The 22,547-nt window shown below is 43.0% G+C and overlaps 1 protein-coding gene across 2 annotated transcripts in view; it reads left to right on the forward strand.

Moving 5' to 3' along the window:
- Nucleotides 1-3,061: 3,061 nt before the first annotated feature.
- Nucleotides 3,062-22,547, forward strand: part of LMTK2 (lemur tyrosine kinase 2) — a 118,588-nt gene continuing 99,102 nt past the window's right edge. The window contains exon 1 of one of the 2 annotated variants that reach the window (XM_049904401.1): nt 3,062-3,443. In XM_049904401.1, the coding sequence (XP_049760358.1) occupies nt 3,353-3,443 (91 nt within the window). In that variant the 5' untranslated portion in view covers nt 3,062-3,352. Of the gene's footprint in view, nt 3,444-3,648; nt 8,238-22,547 lie in introns of those variants that run through there. The other variant, XM_049904402.1, reaches the window with a different exon arrangement.

The following is a 22,547-nucleotide window of genomic DNA, read 5'->3' on the forward strand; positions in this document are numbered from 1 at the left end:
GAAATACAGCCATTTTTTCTTGCATACATGCTCCTTGTGTTGTTGTAAATCTTTGGTTAGTTTAAATAACATATATATATATTTTACATGTAATATAAATTCTTTATTTAATGGTCACAGATCATTTCTAAGCACCAAGTGGTCGGTCAGACATCTAGGAGGTGGCAACAGCCTCAGCGCAGCTTCCAAGGCTCTCATTCTGACTCTAACAGAGTGAGCATGTGCCCTCATGCACGGGGCCTTTCGTGTTGCAGATGACTGAGGGGTTTGTGTCGTTCGTGAACTCCACGTGCACCTGTATGTGCTGTCCCTGCGAGCCAGTCCTGTCCAGCACCTTGGTGGCTCTGGCCAGCTTGATGGGCACACATGGCTGGTGACCATGATGGTGGTACAGTGGTGGTCAGGTGGAGAGGCCAGGATTCTTAAATAATTGATGTTAACTTTTTTTTTTTTTTGCCAGAGTTCTTGTTGCTCTTTTGGAAAAGTGGAGTTTCTGTGATCCGTACACCACCATTCTGGAAGTGCTTCCCCTCATTAGCATTGTTTTCAGATGAATTGATTTTAATTCATTTATTATAAGTTTATAGGATTTCATTTTTAACAATGGATGGCTATGTTTAACTACTGCCATGCAAAATTTCTAAAGGTTTAACAATTAACTTTCGTGTAAGCTGATGCGAACTAGCTCTAGCACACCACTGGCAGTCCCTTGTGGATACGTCCATTTGATCCAGCTCATTTCTGCAAACCTTTCAAGTGCCTGCTGGTTGCCAGATCTCCAGAAGTTCCTGCTCACACAGGAATAAAATGCTTCCAGATCCCTCAGCATCCAGCCCTCACCCACAGCTTCCTGGCAGGACAGACACTGCCAGAAGTGTGGTCCAGGCAATGCCTTGACATGAAGGAAACATTGGACAAGACTGAGCACACGTGAGAAGGGCTGTAGGAACACTGAAGAAGATTGCTTCTAATCTTGGGGATGTAATCCCAAATTGTGCCAGGGGCTGTTTTCTGACTCCTAGGTGAAACTAAACAAAGCAAAGAGGTTTTTGTTTGTTTCAGAAATTCTGTAACTGGAACTCTTGAAGAGAAGTACTGGGCAAAGGTATGAGTGTAGTGATGTGGGGTGGTGGGATAAAGGTTTCCATTAGACACCCCTGAGGAATGTGTACCTTAACCCCTGTTCTATGAAGGGTGGCGGGGGTGGCGGGTGTGTGGGAGGAAGGAAGACTTTCCGACTTTTGGTCTTGCTTGGATAATAATAAAACCTGCTTTGGGATTGTGGTTAGACATGTTGCTGGGGTACACCTAATTGTGATTAAAAACCACAGGGATAATGAGGCAGGGTGTTTGTCGGGGCCAGCATGGCTACAAGTAAACAGAGTCTCCTCCTAGTACATAGCACGAGCATTTCCTGGCTTCCTCAACCTCAAAGTCCAGAGCTTCCTGGTAGAAGTAGATGCACAACAGGGTGATTGTGTCTCTTTTCTAGACCTTTGCCTTCCATCCCTTCCCCAAATACCTTTCACCAGAAAGCCATGGACACTTTAACTCAGCATTTCATGTTCCAGCTATTTGTCCACTTAGGTGTTTTCCGGCTTGCCCTAATCATTCACATGTTCCCTGGGCATTATCTGTGGGTCCAGCACTTGGTTAGCACCACGGACAGCTGGCATTTAGGATGGGCATTTGGAGGATTGGGGAAAATCCCCCTGTTACCAGGTGGATAAGCCCTGTCTGTAACATTCAAACCAGTTCCTCTTATACACCACAAACTGGACCACAAGCGCTTCTCTAGAAAAACCTGGCACTATCCCAACCCTCAGGACTTTGACCACTGGATTACTTCCTCCTGGAACTCTCGAAGAGAAGCACTGGGAAACAGTGTGAGCAGTGAGGCGGGGTGGTGGTATAAAGGTTTCCACTAGATGCCTCTGATAAATGAGAACCTTAATCCCTGTTCTGTGAAGCGAAAGAAAAAAAAGGTTTCCCAAATTTTCATCTTGCTCACACTGCAGGACAGCAGCCCCTCCCCACCTCTTCGTGGGGCTCTGCCTCTTGGTGGGGAGAAGTGCACCTGGGAGCTGCACCCCCCTGGCGTCCAGGCCCAGGCCTAGGCCCAGACTCCCTTCCTTTAGAACAGAGCAACGTTTATGTGCCTGGCTTCTAACTGAAAGGTTAGTGGTTGGAACCCACCTGGCAGCTCCGCCAGAGAAAGACCTAGTGATCTGCTCCCGTAAAGATTATAGTCCAGAAAACCCTATGGGGCAGTTCCACTCTGTCCTTATTAATCTTAATCCACTTGACGGCACACAACAGCAACTCTGTGCCAGGCCTTATGCCAATCCTCACTGTCCCCCAGCTGAATCGGATACAATTCCTGCCCTCTGGGGAGCTTACAGTTACAGGAACAAGAAAATATGACAGCTGGGACTGTGGTCTCTACAGGGCCGGGGAGGGACACAAAGGAGACGCCAGTCATTGCTCCTGGGGACTGGGGAGGGGCCATCTTTGATGAAGTCATGAGCTCAGGTGAGTCCTGGAAATGAAAGAAAAGGGTGTCTGCCAGGTGTACAAGAGAGGACAGGAAGGGCACTCTTGACGGAACCAAGGACTTGACTCAGTGGGTGCCTAGGGGAAACGCATTCTGTTCTTATGGAACTGAAATAATAAGCCCAACGCGGAGAGGATGTGTATAAGCAGGAGAACCTTAGACGGCTCTGAGAAGTAAAAAAGGCGGAAGACAAAACAGTCTCATTTTTGCACGTTATGAAATACTTAGAAAAAAACTCAGCTATGGATGACGAGTGATTCCTATTGTCTTCTTTGTACTTTTCTGCTTTTTTAAATTTAAAATAATTGTCGGTATTACCTGCTGCCCACGCACCGCTCCGTCTGCAGGGGGCGCCCCGGCGGCCATCCCGCCCTCCGCCAGGGCGATGGGTGGGGTTTCCCGCGCCGCTGTGGAACTGACGATTGGCTGGCGGTGCCGTTTCTCACGAAGTCCCGCCCCCGTCCTACGTCACATGACGTAGCCCATCATGGCGGCGGGAGTGCTGCTGCCCCGGCCCGCGGCTCCGCAGGGCTGCTGCCGTTGCTGCTGTTGAGGCGGTGGCGGCGGCGCAGGCGGGCGGGAGGGCGGGCGGAAAGGATGGTGTTTCTGCGGCCGGAGCGGCGTGTGCGGACGAGGAGCCGGGCTGAGATTGAGCCGAAGCGGCGTGTGCTCAAGAGCCGCCGGCGCGGGTGCCGCTGAGGCGGCTGAGGGAGACAGGACCGACCGACTGACGGACGGACGGACGGACGGACGGACGGACGACGCGAGAGCCGGCCCTGGGGCCGCCCCGCGGGCGAGATGCCGGGGCTGCCGGCGTTGCCGCCGCTGCTGCTAATGCTCCTGGCCGCCGGCAGCGCCGGGGCCGCGCCACTTCCGCAAACAGGTGCAGGTGAGCAGGGCCGGGGCTGCGGGCCGCTGCGGCGGGGGTGGCGGGGAGCGGGGCGGCAGGCCCGGGCCGGCCTGGGCGCCGAGGATCGGAGGGCCTGGTGGGCGCGGGCGGCCGGGGAAGCGAGCGATGAGGACGGTTTCTCCCGCAGGGGCGTGGGATGGGGGGCGGGCTGCCTCCTGAGGGCCGCGGCGGGGCGGGGCAATGACAGCGGGCCGGGGAGGACGGCCAGCGGCGTGGCACGACCGACCCCTCCTGGAGGAGGCTGCGGTGCCGGCCCTGGACCTGTTGCCCGGAGGTCCTCAGCCTCCATCTCCCTTCTTGGCAGCTCTGCCTCCCTTCCCAGATGTCACCTGCCTCCTGTGCGTTTCTCACATTTTATAATAAGAACCGTTTCTTAGCCGTAGTCATACTTACGTACAAGTGACTCGGAGAGCCGTGCGGAGCTTCTCTCTCTCCCCGCAACTTGTTCTGAAGTTGTAAATTGATTTTAGACGCTTTGCTTTTTATTTCAAATGAATTTCTGAAGATGAGAAGGAAGCAATTCGGCTACAAATATTTCTATTTTAAAAAGCCACTGGCAGCCTTTGACTATTGACAAACTGGCATAAGGGTGATTTAAGTTTCTATTTTTACTACGTCAGCGTGTGATTTCTTTTTTTTTTTCCCCTTGCCATTTTCTCAGCCTCGATTTCATGTGGGGTTTATTTTCTTAAGTAAAATGCTAACCTAAGAAAGCATCTCCGGTTGGTGTGGCAAAAACTAGGCTAATTTGCCTCTGTCATCTGCTGCTTATCTTTGAAATGGGAATGCACAGAAGCTTCGTAGGTTCGTAGAATTTTTGAGGGGAAAGAGACATGGAAGAATAATTAGTCCAAATTTCTTTGTTTTGCAGTCGAAGATACTTAGGCCCCAGCAGCCAGATGCCCTACCCAAGGTGACAGCTACATTGTGGGTAGAGCCACGACTAAAACTTAGAGCTTTAAATTCCCCTAGTTGTGTGGTTTTTCTGCTTACCACATCAAATCTTGTAACTGCTTAGGAGTACTCCTGAGGTCAAGAGTTATTTTAGAATGATGTTAATTGGATACAAAATGTGGAAGTGTTGTTATCAGTAAAGACATTTATCAAACGAATTACAGTGATACAGGAAACACAGAATAATTGCTGTTGCCCAAAGCCACTCTAGATACGTCATTGAGCGCCTCTGGTTGAGTATTAAATGTTATCACCGTACCATGTAACCATGTAACGTAGCTCTAAATTTCTGCCACTGCCTTAGATCAAATATTTGTAAGGTGAGTTCTGTGTTTTGATCTGGTAGGTAAGAGGAGTGAATGTTGTTAGAAGTGTATAGGCAGCCCAGGGTCGCAGAAAGTACCTGGGAAGTTATGAAAGGCTACATGGAAAGATAATGGAATTGAAAATAAGTGCTAGAATAGAATAGTGCATAAAGAGTATTTATGTGAAGACGATTCAAGTGGGTGTTGTATGATTTTGCATGTAATTGAATTTTTATATATTCTGGAAAACAGATTTTTTGTGGGAACCTATGGAAATGTAGCTGCCTACAAACCTCTTACATGACATTTGTTCTCTTTCGCTATTTTGCAGAGGCATGAATTGTAAAAAAAAAAACAAGTTTTGTTGGAGTGCCGTAGAATAAAGCAATCAGAAAAATTAATCCACGGATAGAAATACCGAATCTTGGCATAGATAAAGCACAAAGAAACATTTGGTACTCTATAGCAGCTTTTGCATCCATTCTGATGCTTGGAGGGTATGTGGTTAGACATGAGGCACGTGAATGACAGGTACTAGTACCAGTTGCTGTCCAGTCAGTTCTGACTTATCGTGGCCCCATGGGTGTTGAGAGTAGAACTGCGCTCTGTAGGGTTTCCAATGGCTGATTTTTCAGAAGTAGATCACCAGGCCATTCTTCCAAGGCACCTCTGGGTGGACACGAACCTCCAGCCTTTCAGTTAGCAGCTGAGTGCGTTCGCAGTTTGTATCACCCAGGGACCCTGGAATAACAGGCACCTAAGGTTACATTCTGTGGAGAAGGTACACAGTCCACATAGATTTAGGGGTTTGTCTTTTTATCCAAAAGTGATTATTGATCCTGGTAACTGAGATGGATTCTTGATGAAGACATACTAGATCAAGAAGAGTAAAAAGCTTCTGCTAAACTTCTGCTAATCTTGATAAGTGAGCTGACTTCTGATTATGTAGAGGCCTGTACTCCATATAAGGCTAGCCATTTTCAGACAAGGGTAGACCCATTGCTTAGAGTCGTTTTACCTCCTTCATCTTATTCTTTCTACTTAAAGTTCAAACTGGTTAACAGTTCCCTGGACAAAGTCTGGCTTATCAAAAATAAGTTGGGAAGAATGCTTCTACCCTTTGCTTGGGGGAAAGAAATGAAGCAGTCAACTAACATTCAGCTTTTAATTTGAAGTTCATTTATCTAAGGTGTCTTCGTTATCAAGAATCCTTTCTAGGTAAAGAATTCATTCAGTCATAATAAAGTTATGTAAATATGTGGATTGTGTTTGCCCATCAGGCATGCAGGCTCTGGGATGCCCTGTCTGGGAGCCTCTTTTTCCTGAGAATCTGTTATTTCTGCAAGGACTGTATTTTTATGAGACTGAGGCCTTGTTGGTCTTCACCGGGAAGCTTACATAAAGTGAGAAGGTCCACTGTTTTCACACACATTTAAATGATCAGACTAAGATTACAGTGAAGAAATTCTTTTCTCCAGGTCATAGTTCTCTGAGGAAACATTTTTGTGCCTTTTGTAAGATTGTCAGGGTTCACAGCATAAATTGGGGTTCGAAATGAAGGAGGATCTTCTGTATGTGGAGGCATCTTTCTAAGTCCACGGTTTCTCATTAATGTTAGGATAGTGGTCAGACAAGGAAACCCACTTTTGTTGTTTGGCAGCATATTAGGTCACAGAGTACAGAGGAAGCTTTTAGCAGTTTCAGATAAAGGACCTCACGGAAGTCTGTGTGAAGCCAGTGGGACTCAGCTACTGATTAAACACCAACTTGTGAAACTGGGGCTCTCGTTTTAGATTAAACAGACAGGCTTGTATCTTGCAGAATATTCCTAAAGTGAAGGAAGCACTTTCTAAAGTGTGAATTGTTGTGTTTATTTCAACAGCTTCTGAGAAGTAAAAATTACTTTCTACAGGCTTTCCAGACCAATTATTTCAGGATTTATGGCTACCAGGCTTGAGGTTTGATTGAGGTTGTGACTGCTGTAATTGTTTTTAGTTGATGATTTTTTTTTTGTTGTTGTTAACTAAGTTACTTCCTTTCAATGGCAGTCGGAGATTTGTCCAACGAAGTTGATCAGCATTGAATTTCCCATATCCCCACAATTTTGCTGATAACAGGGTGCTGACTGCTCAAGCAATTCTCTTGAAATTGAGAGTCCTCAGCCCTCTATATCCCCTGTGGGCTGTGTCACTTAGGTAACAGCTTCCCATATGATAAAAAGACATTGTAGTGTAAGCAAAAGAAACCCTGTTGCTACAATGGTTAAACACTCAACGGCTAACCGAAAGATTGGTGGTTCAAACCCACCCAGTCACTTTTCATTCTGCAGAAGAAAGACCTGGTGACCTGCTTCTCTGAAGATTACAGCCAGAAAACCCTGTGGGGAGGTTTTAGTCTGTCACACAGGGTTGCTATGAGTTGGAACCAACTCGGTGGCGCCCAGCAACAACAATAATGTGAATAAGGGATGCCCAGGGTTCTGAAACAGTTAAACAAATGAGCCGTTAAGAAATAAAAGCCCTCCTAGATGGACATAGAGTCTAGTTGAGAGTAAAATTCATGAACCAGTTATAGGAGCTTGGGCTTTGGAATGAGGCCTGAGTGTAAAGCCTTCCTTTGCCACTTAAGTAGCTTTACAACCTTGGGCCAGTTACTTAACCTCTCTGAGCTTCTTAGAACTCAACTGTTAAAAAAGGGTGTGGATAATATCTACCAAAGGGATGTTGGGACGGTGGAGTGGTGTCACATCTGGTCTGCTGCCATGTCTGGATGTTGGGACGGTGGAGTAGTGTCACTTCTGGTCTGCTGCCATGTCTGTATGTATTAGGCATTTGGCAACAGTGATTTCTTCATTGACTAATGGTGGGAGGTAGGACTTCAAAGGAGGAACTCCTAATGGTAGCTGTTTATCATGGAATACCTAGAACTTACTCAATTAAAAAAGATCTTTGTCACTTAAAATAACTCCTTATAGGATGGATGAAGAAGAGATCCTTTAGAGAGAAACCTGGCTTATGTAAGCTGGTCTTGTTACCCCTTGAAATTCATAACGTTGATGTTTTATGCTAGACGGTCCTCAGATTATGTGAATTAGCCTGCTTTTACATAATAAGCCTTTTTTTAAACTTCAACATGACTAAAGCACTTGCGTGTGAACAGTTGCTGGTTTTAATTTACTCAAAGGAACTATGATCCATCTGATTTTGTTGGGTGCCGTCAAGTCTGTTCCGACTCACAGCGACCCCATGTGACAGAGTAGAACCGTCAATGCCATTTGTCTCGGGTGCCTGAAACCACACACTGGTGAGCGTCCCTTGTTCTCCCTGCCCGTCTCAGTCTAGGCCATTGTTTCCCAGTTTCTCCTCTCCTACTTACAGAAGTTGTCCTGAGTACCGCTAGTGCTCAGCTACTAACCAGAAGGTCGGTGGTTCGGATCCACTCAGAGGCATCTCAGAAGAAGGACCCGGCGACCTACTTTAGAAAAACCAGCCGTCGGAGACCCTAGGGAGCACAGGTCTGCTCTGACACACCCGTGGCTGCTGTGAGGTGGAGTCCACCTAACATAAACTGGTTGATTTTTAACTGCGCAAGAGGGGCTCTGTACCGCTCTGCCTTCCCGGGGCTTTGAAGGCAGGGTAACCCCTGCATTTTATTTTTGACAATTTGGCAGATTTTGTACTCTACCGTTCTATGTAATATGTTTTAAAAGATTTAAATTACCTTCAAGTCAGAAAGATGTGCCAATACCATATGCAGTGGCTAGGTTAACCCCTGGTTCCCTACATCTGACCCCCCAGTGTGGGAAGTATTGGTCAAGGGAGGCTGTTGCAGTTGTTAGGGGCCATCGTGCCGATTTTGACTCACAGTGACCCCATGTGACAGAGTAGAGCTGCCTCATTGGGTTTTCTTAGCGGTAATCTTTATGGAGGCAGATTGCCAGGACTGTCTTCCGTGGAGCTGTTGGGTGTGTTCCAACTGCCACTCTTGCCCTTAGCTGCTGCGTGCTTAACTGTTCTGCCACCAGGGCTCCTTCAAGGGAGGCTGGCTCTCTGCTGTCCTTGCCTCCACCCTTTCCACCCTTGCATGGCACTTTTAAGTGTTAATAGTTTGTAAAATATTCTGTACAAATTCCCATCTTCCCTGGTCTCCATATATTCCTTCTGTTTGGAATTGCCTCTTTCTTTTCCTTGCTTCTCCAAGTGCTTTTTTTAAAAAAAGCCCCTTGTAGGCCCAACTTCCCTTAAAAGACCTTTCTGCTGACCCAGCCCTTAGAGATCCCTACCCCTGCTGACCCAGCCCTTAGAGATCCCTACCCCTGCTGACCCCTAGAGTCTGCACTTGTGGAGCAAGATGTCCAGGGTGCAGGATGAAAATATTGGAACTTGGGTTTTTATTTATTTTAATTTCATCATTTTAAGTTTCTGCTTGTGTGACTTTTTAAGATATGGGCTATATTGGTACCCCGAGACATTTTTGTGATTTATACGTGAACAAATTTACATGAAACAGAAGGAACACAAGCTGTGGGATCAAAAAAAGTTGGGATTCATTGTACCCTCCAACCTTTTGCACTTAGCAAATACCACTTTGTATTGTTTCTCGAAGGCCTATATCTTCACCTAGTTTGCAAAGATTGTATCTTACATTGCTGGTATTTTTAGTTTTTGTATGGTGTCTCATAGCTTGTAGATATTCAGTCAGAATTTCTGAGTGGGGAAGATGAAGATGATACCAGGAAACTAAGTTCCTCCAAACCGGTGTTCCAGTGTGTATGTTACAGGGGGAGGGTACAGCCTGTCTTTCTCCTGTGACCTTTTCATCCCATCTGGAATGAGGCCATTTATAATTTTTTGTAATAAACTTTTTGTTTTAGAATAATTTTAGATTTACAGAAAAGTTACAAAGATAGTACAGAGAGTTCTTGTATTTCCCTCACACATTTTCCCCTGTTGTTAACATTGTACGTTAGTGTGGTACGTTTGTCACAACTAAGGGACCAAAGCTGATGCGTTTCCAGTTAACTAAGACCATACTTTATTCAGATTTCTATAGTTTCCCCTAATGTCCTTTTTCTGTTCTGTTACAGTTAGTTATCTATCACCTTAAGCTTCTCCAATCTGTTCTTTGTTTTGAATGACCTTGTCAGTTTGGACGAGTACTGGTTGGGTATTTCTGTAAAATGTTCCCCCTCTGGATCTTGTCTGATGTTTTACTCGTGACCAGACTGGGGTTATGTGTTTTTGAGAGAAAGTACACAAAGATAACATGCCATTCTCGTCATATACGGGTACATGCTTTCAGCATGACTTGTCACTTGGTCACCTGGCTGAGGTGGTGTTTGTCAGATTTCTTCACTGTAAAGCCCCCCCCGCCCCCGCTTCCATACTGTCTTCTTTTGGAAGGAAGTCACTGTGTACAGCCCACACTTAGGGATGGGGAGTTATGTTCCATTCGAGGGGGAAAGTACCTCCGTAAATTATTGGAATTCTTCTATAGGGGATATTTGCCTGGTCTCCCTCATTTAGTTATTTATTCAGTCCTTTATATATAGACTCACGGATATTTATTTTATACTTTGAGTTTGTTGGGGAAAAGTTACTGAAAACAAAATCTACTCCCAACCCAGAAAACCTCTCCATAAAAATAGAAGAGAAAGTCTTATCATTGCATAAGCATTGAGCCAGACTATGCTGCATCACAGACAGTCAGCTAGAGAGATTGCAAAGACCAAAGGAATCTTAACCGTCCTATAGCTAAGGGGATACAACCCATTACATTCATGTTTTCAAGATAATATTGTTAATTTTCTAGTATCTTTATGGCAGGAGGTAGATTTGCAATTTGGGGCTGGGCCTCCTGAGGTAATGCTTATCTCCTTCCTAGAAACAGGAAGGATCACCTGAAGTTACATTTTGGAGAGGTGGCTGCCTTGAGGGGACCTCTTAGATTTCTATACTTCCGTAAGAGACAGAGAAAGAATTAACAGCGACAAGTTGTCTAAAGTGAATTCTGAAACATCGGGAAGAGGGGAGCGTCTTCCCTATTTTCAACAAGGAGAGTTAAAACCTTTCTTTAAGGTCTAAAGGAGCCCTGGTGGTACAGTGGTTAAGAGTGGTTCAGCTGCTGACTGAAACCCACCAGCCACTCCAAGGGGAGAGACGTGGCAGTCTGCTTCATGAAGATTACAGCCTTGGAAACCCTACGGGGCAGTTCTGCTCAGTCCTATAGGGTCGCTGTGAGTCGGAATCGGCTTGATGGCAGTGGGTTTGAGTTATATTTTCAGGATATAGTCCAGTGCTGTTATTTATTTTGTTGTTCAAATCATACCTCGTTTGTACGTTGGGAGCTGTTTCACTTGGCTTCTGTGTCCCTTTTACATATCCCATCTTCTTTCCTCTTTGAGCAATTCTTTACTTTCTGGCACACAAGAAGCTCCATGATCTGGATAGTGGATTTACCCATTGCTACTGCAACATTACCATAGAATTTCGATCTCAACCTCGGTATGTAATTCTAGTGCAAAAAAGAGAGTAAGAGCCATTTTGGAGGAACAAAGGAGCTCTTAGAGACAGATGACTTGTCACTTAAGTGTTACTGACCCCACACACCACTGTTCATATTCTAAATCTCATGTTTGTGATACCCACTGCATTATAAGTCACATAGGAGATAATATTGGAGCCATTATTTCCTGTCCTGGAGTTGGACTCACAAGGACCCACAAGGACTCACAAGGACACACCAAGTGGGCCCTGAGGTATGAAGACAATAGCTAGGACAATCTTGGAAAACATCTTTTAGGGAACCTTTCACATAAACAGATCCTAAAACCTAGCACAAAAGACCCACATACTTTCCACTCTTAACTTTTTCTATTGGCATTTAGTGAATAGAAACCTGTTGGGCCAGTGAAGACCCTCCTGACTGTCATCACTGAAACCTGTACCAGTGATTGTTAAGAAAGACAATTCAAAATGTAAGATCACAGTTTCTGACCAATCCGTGAAAAGGTGAAGCTTGCGGTGGTTTTGCCCATTTGTAACATTAATTAAATACCGATCATTCTGTAACATTCCTCAGACTCTGGCTGCATGCTTGTCCGTTTTCCCACTTTGATCTGTAGTATCCCCTGGACTCGGACAGACATGGCTTTGGCAGTGTGCTTGTCCATTGTCTTAGTCACCTAGGGTTGCTATAACAGAAATACCACAAGTGTATGGCTTTAACAAAGAGAAGTTTATTCTCTCACAGTCCAGTAGGCTAGAAGTTCGAATTCAGGGTGCCAGCTTTGGGGAAAGTCTTTCTCTCTCTCTTGGCTCTGGAGGAAGGTCCTTGTCATCAGTCTTCCCCTGGTCTGAGAGCATCTCAGCATAGGAACCACAGGCCCAAAGGACGCACTCTGTGCCTGGTGCTCCTTTCTTGGTATGAGGTCCCAAACTCTCTGCCAGGTTCCCTTTCCCTTTATCCCTTGAGAGATAATAGGTGGTGCAGGCCACATCCCAGGAAACTCCCCTTACATTGGATCAGGGACCTGGTAAGGGTGTTACAATCCCACCCTGATCCTCTTTAACATAAAATTACAATCACAAAATGGAGGACAACCACAGAATACTGGGAATCATGGCCTAATGGAGTTGATACACACATTCTGGGGGGACATAATTCAATGTATGACATCTGTTTTCCCACTTTTGCCTATTCTGTAGTATTCCTTGGATTTGGGCAGACATGGCTCTGGCAGCGTGCTTATCCATTTCCCACTTTTGCCTCTGAATCTATACTGAATGAAACTTTTCTTTTTCCTTTACTAAACTTTGTGATGTTTTTACCCTACAATATAATAATATGGACAGAGCCTTAATTTTATTTTTAGAGCAAGACATATGTATGATAAAAAAAACCAAACCTGTTGCTGTCGAGTCCCTTCTGCCCATAGGGTTTCCAAGGAACAGCTGGTGGATTTGAACTGCTGACCTTTTGGTTAGCAGCCGTGGCTCTTAAACCACTGTGCCACCAGTGCTCTGTATGTACGGGAACCCGTTAACCCATTGCCATCGAGTGAATTCTGACTCAAAACGACCCTATAGGACAGAGTAGAACTGCCCCATAGGGTTTCCAAGGAGTGCCTGGTGATTTGAACTGCTGCCCTTTTGTTAATTATCCGAACTCTTAACCCCTACGCTACCAGGATTTCCGTATGTACGATAAAACCAAAAAAACCAAACCTGTTGCCGTCGAATCAATTCTGACTCATAGGGACCCTATAGGTCAGAGTAGAATTGTCCTACACGGTTTCCAAGGAGCACCTGGTGGATTTGAACTACTAACCTTTTGGTTAGTAGCTGTAGCACTTAACCGCTATGCCACAAAGCCTAACCCAAACTGCAAAGGTATTGATTGATTTGGTTTCTCCCAGAAGTTGCTCTCCAAAAAAAACCCAACCCATTGCTGTTGTCGAGTGGATTCCGACTCATAGTGACCCTATAGAACAGAATAGAGCTGCCCCATGGAGTTTCCAAGGAGCACCTGGTGGATTCGACCTTCTGACCTTTTGGTTAGCAGCCCTTGCACTTAACCAGCATGCCACCAGGGTTTTTGAAGCTGTTCTACAGCAGTGTAAATTGGTCTTTTTCTGCTAGAAAAGGACAGTCACAACAAAACCATTACCTCTCAATTTAATGAAAAAGACTAGCTCTCATTTAAATCTCAAATAGGTATGGCTGCAGGTGAGTGAAGAGCCAGAGATGACATTGTGACCTGATCTCAGTAAAAGGGGAAGAGCAGGTTTCAATCAGTTATGTTAAGATTAACCAATGGTTGATCTTCTCTGCTCCTTATAAGCTTCTTTGTAAACAACCTATAAACAACAAAAACCAAACCTGCTTCCATTGCGACTCTCTAGGACAGGGTAAAACTGCCCTATAGAGTTTCCAAAGCTGTAATCTTTACGGAAACCAGGTGCTACATCTTTCTCCCGAGAGAGGAGCAAGCTGGTGGGTTCTACCTGCCAATCTAACCTCTGCACCTCCAGAGTTCCTTGTAACCAGACCGCTTCAGGCCATTTGCTTTTTTTGGGAATCAGAATGGCCTCCCTCTGTGCATATAGAATGATTCCTCAGAATAAACCTTATGATTCAATTTCTTTGAGTTTTGATTAAGTTTAACAGCCCTTGTATACCCAACACCCAGCAGCCACAATTTTTATCTGTACCCTACCACTGCCGTGTCCCCCGCTGATTTGAGTAAATCTCAGCCAGGCTATCAATTCAGCCAGAAACGTTCAGGAAAAGGATGTTTTCCCTAGCAAAATACACGCATCTAGATCTCCTGGGTATTTGCATATTCCTGGGCCACAAAATGAGCCCTGGTGGCACAGTGGTTAAACTCTTGGCTGCTAACCAGAAGGTCAGTAGTTTGAACCCACCAGCCGCTCTGCAGGTGAAAGGTGTGGCGGTTCACTTCCATGAAGATTTAAAGCCTTGGAAACCCTACGCAGTAGTTCTGCTCTGTCCTGTAGGGTCGCTGTGAGTTGGAATTGACTCAATGGTAGTAATTTTGGATTTGGTTTGGGCCCCAGACAAACCAACTGAATCAGAATTTTGGACATAGGCCTAGAAATCTGCATTTTTCTTTTCTGGTAATCTCCCCCCTTCACAGATATTTTATATGCTACTAGAAACAAAATAATAGCAGTTATTTCATACAAATCTATTGGCTTGTGTAACTAGTGAGATGCAAGGAAGAAAATAATTTAAACTTTAAAAGAAAATAATGTATTTCCACTGAAGGGTTAACACAGCAGTTTAAGTTTCCATTCAACAATTTCTGTACAGAGTTTTCAGTGCGATTGGTTACATTCTTTACAATGTGTGAGCATTCTCATCATTTCCATTCTGGTTGTTCCATTTCCATTAATCTAGTTTCCCTGACCCCTTACACTCTCACTTTTGTTTTAGAGTAATTGTTAACAGTTTGGCTTTTTTTTTTTTTTAATTGTGCTTTAGGTGAAAGTTTACAGCCCAAATTACTTCTTCATTCAAAAATTCATGCACAAATTGTTTTGTGACATTGGTTGCGATCCCTGCATTTTGTGTCAGCACTGTCCCCCTTCCCGTTCCGCCCTGGGTTCCCTGTGTCCATTGATCCAGTTTTCCTGTCCCTTCCTGCCTGTTTTTGCTTTTGAGCAGGTGTTGCCCATTTGTTCTCATATATTTGAACTAAGCACGTTCCTCATGTGTGTAGTTGTTTGTTTTAGAGGTCTGTCTGTGGCTGAAAGGTGGACTTTCGGGAATGGCTTCGGTGCTGAGTTAGCAGGATGTATAGTTGAGTTTTTAAAGAAGCACAGGTGATAGTCATTATTTTGTGAACTAATTTAAACATTTTTTTAATTCTGAATTAATGCCAGCTCCTAGAACTGGAAGAGGTTGCTAACCCTGACCACCATGCGTGAATATTGTTCTGAAGAATCTTCCTCTGAAAAGTAGGGATGTTGCTATGACCACAAAGGAATTTAAACACTGCAGGACAGAACATGTTACAGCTATATATTTTTACTTTTTTTTTTTTTCTTTCACTTCAGTCCCTCTTCTGGAAGTCAGTATGAGTAATAGCCTCTAAATTTTATAAATATCTTGTATAAATTACCGGTGACAACTGTGGGCCAGTATAGCCTGACAATCAGATGCTGGGACTGTGATCTGAGAACCTGGTGGTGCTGAGGTGTTAACCCTCTCTGCTGTGGTTCTGCCCGTTGCCACTTGGGCCAGGGTGGGAGCTGAGTAAGAAGGAATTAAGCCAGAGCAGATAGAGTAATTCAGTGACGCTCTTAATTCCCCAGGTGCTACATGTGTGTACTACAGCTCCTGGGAACCCCTGGGTCTTGGCCTATACAATAGCTTCCAGTATAATATCATGCCTTCAACATCTTGTTTTTAAAAAGTTTACATTTCTATGCTAATTTGTTACGGTATAGCCTAGGATTTGTAGTTTATTTCATGTTTTTCAGTTGAAACATTTTTTTTTTTTGGCTAGTGGATAATGTTTGCTGTGGCTGTATTGATCTGTATAAAATGTTCTCATGGTGAGCTAAAGAAAGCAAACCCTGTGTCCCTGAAACTGCTGCATTGTAATGACTGTAATCATTTGGGTTTGATTGAGAACATCACAGGCTCAGGGACTAGTACAGATAACGCCCGACTCTGTTTTTGTTTGTGGCAACATGTGTGCTGTGGGTAGGAGAAAGCAGCTTAGTTATAAGCATCTATGATAGTGATTTTTGAGAGAAGTTGCCTTTATTCAAGAGTGAAACCGCTATAATTTAAAAGGCTTGTGTTCTGTGTTTTCTTATCCTTTTGTTTTAATTGTGGTCAATGCATATGTAAGAAATTGTTCGCCATTTCAGCCTTCTTCACACGTACAGTTCAGTGACATTAGTTATGGTTGTCATCTTATTTAACCATTACCATTATCTGTTTCCAAATTTTCCCGTCACCCTCAACTGAAGTTCAGTGTCCCCTGAGGGCTCCTATCTTTTTCCCCTACAGGTTCATGGTCAAAGCCCATCCTGGAAAAAAGTTGGCTTTTTTTGTTTTGTTTCTCGGCGGAGGGGGGGGGGCAATACTGAACAGGAGACTTGAGTTTGACATGACCTTTAATTATATATCTATAACTTTATATGTAATTTTATAATGTCTAATTATAGTAAGTAAATCTCTAAGACATATCTGTAGTAACTAATTTAGAAGATACAGGAAGATGAGTTTGCAATCATTTTGCACATTCAAAGTATCTATTTTAACTATCTCGTCATTAGAAAATTTTGTAGTTTCAGCTTTTTATTGCAAAACTGAAGTGTCATGACCTACTGGTTGCCTTACAAATTAGCTGCTGAGTTTACAATGTTTTTCACATTGCAGATTCTTCCTCAGAACCCTCAATAAATTAAACCAGTGCTCCTTTCAGAAGGAAACAAACAAACAAAAAAACAATTCCTCTCCCTATCCCCACCTGGCAGCTTGCCTCTGTAGAATGGTTCTCAATATAGGCAGCACCTGGTACTTTGCTGGGATGCAGCCTGACAGTGACTGTGCAGAGCTGTGCTCGACTCTTCCTTCAGACTATTATTAAGATGCAACCCTCGGACACTGAGTGCTAGGAAGACACTGGAAAACAACAGACATACCAAAATAGTCCCCAGAAATCTGTCTCTTAAATTAGTGATCTTTAAGAAAAAGAAAATTAGCTTCAATAAAAGACCTTCTAATCACCAACATTAACCACATAGGCACTTGGTAGACTCATACAACTTTGGAATCAAAAGTCTTTGTATATAAAATTTTAGGGCTGAAATGCTAGTTGACAAATGAAGGAACTGATGCCCAGAAGAGTTAAGTCACATAGTTGATTCCATGCTGTCAGAGTTGGCAAAGGGCATTCTAGAATGAGGGATACTAACACCCAGTCCACGCCGTTCACCAACCTGAACTGCTCAGACTTTAAACAACACCCTTATTGGTAGTATGTCACACACGTGTGCAGGGATAGACTAATTCCAGTAATTTCTCCTGTGGGTATTTGTTTACTATCTAAAAGTACTGAGGTGAAATTTTAAAATACTTATTATTTAATTGATTCTTAAAGTACTAAAAAAAACTTCACACTGAAATCAGGAAAATAATTTATATAATGTAAATTAGTATATAATTTATATAATAGATAGCAGATAGCAATTCAATGTATATTGTTTTCCATAAGCTTTATTCTACCTTTTTTTTTTTTTTTAATGAATAACTTCCTTAGTATAAGTTCTTGGGAATAGTATTAAAACAACTGTTTTTATGGTTCTTTTGTTACTAATTGCCATGTTTCTCTCCATGGTACTCTGAAACACTTTCCCCCTTTGCCTCCTGTGGCAGTGTTCTCTTCAGTTTCTCCATCAGTCTCTACAACTTCCTCTTCTGTGTTTTCTCTTCTGCTGTTTCTTGTTTCATCCCTTAAATAATGTTGTTTTCTGTCTTCTTGGGCCTCTTTTCCTCTTCCCTTTCCTTTTTCTCTCTATTGCAAATTATAATTTTTGTCAAATAATGCATGTAAATAACTTCAAAAATTAGTTTTCCAGAGTTTGTAATAAAAATGAACACCCCACCCCACCCTATCTTTACTGTCTGTGTCCCCCAGTGTATCTTCCTTCAGCATTTTTTAGCCATATTGCTAAATATTGTGCCACTATTTTTTGGTTTGATTAGATATTGGGTTTAGTGGCACAGTGGTTAAGTGCTCAGCTGCTAACTGTAAGGTTGGTGGTTCAAATCCACCCAGCAGCTCCATGAGACAGAGACCCGGCCATTTGTTTCTATAAAGATTACAGCCTAGGAAACCCTGTGGGGCAGTTCTCCTCTGTCACATGGGGTCACTAAGAGTCAGAATCGACTCAGTGGCACCTAACAATAGCTATGGAAGAGAATTTATATAGTCACATACATACATGCACACACTTTTACCATTCTTATTATAGTTATTTAAACTCTTTGGTTAAGTCACTATTCAGCATTTATGTTTTTATGACTATAAATGTTATTCACAACTGTGGTCCTATAGTCTTTATGATGATTAAATTCCTTTTACAGCTTTGTTTTCCCTGGACTTGCCCTTTGTTGTCATTTTCTTAGTTTTTATGTGCGTATCCGTAATTCATGCCACACTCTTCCAGAGTTTAATCTCCTCTTAGCACGTTTGGCTGATCTGTCGCGGGGCCCTGTTGCAACAGTGGCCTTCCAGTGTTCCGCTGGGAGGTCTGAGGCCATCTGATTTCCTTTACTGTGTGGCCTCTTTTTTCCTCTCCTTGGCAACTTTTAAGATGTTCTCTATTCCTAGGTTCTGCAAAGTTGCACAGATTTGTGGTACCTGATGACCCTTCTAGCTCCGCCTCTCCACTGAGGAGATCTCAGACCAGGGCTGGGACAAAGATACTGAGATTTAATTCTCTTTTTTTTTTTTTTTTTTTTATAATAACTTTTATTAAGCTTCAAGTGAACGTTTACAAATCCAATCAGTCTGTCACATATAAGTTTACATACATCTCACTCCCTACTCCCACTTACTCTCCCCGTCTTGAGTCAGCCCTTTCAGTCTCTCCTTTCTTGACAATTTTGCCGGCTTCCCTCTCTCTCTATCCTCCCATCCCCCCTCCAGACAAGAGTTGCCAACACAATCTCAAGTGTACACCTGCTATAATTAGCTCACTCTTCATCAGCGTCTCTCTCCCACCCGCTGACCAGTCCCTTTCATGTCTGATGAGTTGTCTTCAGGGATGGTTCCTGTCCTGTGTCAACAGAAGGTCTGGAGAGCATGGCCGCCGGGATTCCTCCAGTCTCAGTCAGACCATTAAGTTTGGTCTTCTTATGAGAATTTGGGGTCTGCATCCCACTGCTCTCCTGCTCCCTCAGGGGTCCTCTGCTGAGCTCCCTGTCAGGGCAGTCATCGATTGTGGCCGGGCACCAACTAGTTCTTCTGGTCTCAGGATGATGTAGGTCTCTTGTTCATGTGGCCCTTTCTGTCTCTTGGGCTCTTAGTTGTCATGTGGGCTTGGTGTTCTTCATTTTCCTTTGCTCCAGGTGGGTTGAGACCAATTGCTGCATCTTAGATGGCTGCTTGTTAGCATTTAAGACCCCAGACGCCACATTTCAAAGTGGGATGCAGAATGATTTCATAATAGAATTATTTTGCCAATTGACTTAGAAGTCCCCGCAAACCATGTTCCCCAGACCCCCGCGCTTGCTCCGCTGAGCTTTGAAGCATTCATTTTATCCCGGAAACTTCTTTGCTTTTGGTCCAGTCCAATTGAGCTGACCTTCCATGTATTGAGTGTTGTCTTTCCCTTCACCTAAAGCAGTTCTTATCTACTGATTAATCAATAAAAAAACCCTCTCCCACCCTCCCTCCCTCCCCCCCTCGTAACCACAAAAGTATGTGTTCTTCTCAGGTTTACTATTTCTCAAGATCTTATAATAGTGGTCTTATACAGTATTTGTCCTTTTGCCTCTGACTCATTTTGCTCAGCATAATGCCTTCCAGGTTCCTCCATGTTATGAAATGTTTCAGAGATTCGTCACTGTTCTTTATCGATGCGTAGTATTCCATTGTGTGAATATACCACAATTTATTTACCCATTCATCCGTTGATGGACACCTTGGTTGCTTCCAACTTTTTGCTATTGTAAACAGAGCTGCAATAAACATGGGTGTGCATATATCTGTTTGTATGAAGGCTCTTGTATCTCTAGGGTATATTCCGAGGAGTGGGATTTCTGGGTTGTATGGTAGTTCTATTTCTAACTGTTTAAGATAACGCCAGATAGATTTCCAAAGTGGTTGTACCATTTTACATTCCCACCAGCAGTGTATGAGAGTTCCAATCTCTCCGCAGCCTCTCCAACATTTATTATTTTGTGTTTTTTGGATTAATGCCAGCCTTGCTGGTGTGAGATGGAATCTCATCGTAGTTTTAATTTGCATTTCTCTAATGGCTAATGATCGAGAGCATTTTCTCATGTATCTGTTGGCTGCCTGAATATCTTCTTTAGAGAAATGTGTGTTCATATCCTTTGCCCACTTCTTGATTGGGTTGTTTGTCTTTTTGTGGTTGAGTTTTGACAGAATCATGTAGATTTTAGAGATCAGGCGCTGGTCGGAGATGTCATAGCTGAAAATTCTTTCCCAATCTGTAGGTGGTCTTTTTACTCTTTTGGTGAAGTCTTTAGATGAGCATAGGTGTTTGATTTTTAGGAGCTCCCAGTTATCGGGTTTCTCTTCATCATTTTTGGTAATGTTTTGTATTCTGTTTATACCTTGTATTAGGGCTCCTAGGGTTGTCCCAATTTTTTCTTCCATGATCTTTATCGTTTTAGTCTTTATGTTTAGGTCTTTGATCCACTTGGAGTTAGTTTTTGTGCATGGTGTGAGGTATGGGTCCTGTTTCATTTTTTTGCAAATGGATATCCAGTTATGCCAGCACCATTTGTTAAAAAGGCTGTCTTTTCCCCAGTTAATTGACACTGGTCCTTTGTCAAATATCAGCTGCTCATACGTGGATGGATCTATGTCTGGGTTCTCAATTCTGTTCCATTGGTCTATGTGTCTGTTGTTGTACCAATACCAGGCTGTTTTGACTACTGTGGCTGTATAATAGGTTCTGAAGTCAGGTAAGGTGAGGCCTCCCACTTTCTTCTTCTTTTTCAGTAGTGCTTTGCTTATCCGGGGCTTCTTTCCCTTCCATATGAAATTGGTGATTTGTTTCTCTATCCCCTTAAAATATGACATTGGAATTTGGATCGGAAGTGCGTTAAATGTATAGATGGCTTTTGGTAGAATAGACATTTTTACTATGTTAAGTCTTCCTATCCATGAGCAAGGTATGTTTTTCCACTTAAGTATGTCCTTTTGAATTTCTTGTAGTAGAGCTTTGTAGTTTTCTTTGTATAGGTCTTTTACATCCTTGGTAAGATTTATTCCTAAGTATCTTATCTTCTTGGGGGCTACCGTGAATGGTATTGATTTGGTTATTTCCTCTTCGGTGTTCTTTTTGTTGATGTAGAGGAATCCAAGTGATTTTTGTATGTTTATTTTATAACCTGAGACTCTGCCAAACTCTTCTATTAGTTTCAGTAGTTTTCTGGAGGATTCCTTAGGGTTTTCTGTGTATATAATCATGTCATCTGCAAATAGTGATAACTTTACTTCTTCCTGGCCAATCCGGATACCTTTTATTTCTTTGTCTAGCCTGATTGCCCTGGCTAAGACTTCCAACACGATGTTGAATAAGAGCGGTGATAAAGGGCATCCTTGTCTGGTTCCCGTTCTCAAGGGAAATGCTTTCAGGTTCTCTCCATTTAGAGTGATATTGGCTGTTGGCTTTGCATAGATGCCCTTTATTATGTTGAGGAATTTTCCTTCAATTCCTATTTTGGTAAGAGTTTTTATCATAAATGGGTGTTGGACTTTGTCAAATGCCTTTTCTGCATCAATTGATAAGATCATGTGGTTTTTGTCTTTTGTTTTATTTATGTGATGGATTACATTAATGGTTTTTCTGATATTAAACCAGCCTTGCATACCTGGTATAAATCCCACTTGATCAGGGTGAATTATTTTTTTGATGTGTTGTTGGATTCTATTGGCTAGAATTTTGTTGAGGATTTTTGCATCAATGTTCATGAGGGATATAGGTCTATAATTTTCTTTTTTTGTAATGTCTTTACCTGGTTTTGGTATCAGGGAGATGGTGGCTTCATAGAATGAGTTGGGTAGTATTCCGTCATTTTCTATGCTTTGGAATACCTTTAGTAGTAGTGGTGTTAACTCTTCTCTGAAAATTTGGTAGAACTCTGCAGTGAAGCCGTCCGGGCCAGGACTTTTTTTTGTTGGGAGTTTTTTGATTACCGTTTCAATCTCTTTTTTTGTTATGGGTCTATTTAGTTGTTCTGCTTCTGAATGTGTTAGTTTAGGTAGGTAGTGTTTTTCAAGGAATTCATCCATTTCTTCTAGGTTTTCAAATTTGTTAGAGTACAATTTTTCATAATAATCTGAAATGATTCTTTTAATTTCATTTGGTTCTGTTGTGATGTGGTCCTTCTCATTTCTTATTCGGGTTATTTGTTTCCTTTCCTGTATTTCTTTAGTCAGTCTAGCCAATGGTTTATCAATTTTGTTAATTTTTTCAAAGAACCAGCTTTTGGCTTTGTTAATTCTTTCAATTGTTTTTCTGTTCTCTAATTCATTTAGTTCAGCTCTAATTTTTATTATTTGTTTTCTTCTGGTGCCTGATGGA

Source organism: Elephas maximus, chromosome 12 (assembly GCF_024166365.1).
Source record: "Elephas maximus indicus isolate mEleMax1 chromosome 12, mEleMax1 primary haplotype, whole genome shotgun sequence".
Taxonomy (NCBI): Eukaryota; Metazoa; Chordata; class Mammalia; order Proboscidea; family Elephantidae; genus Elephas; species Elephas maximus.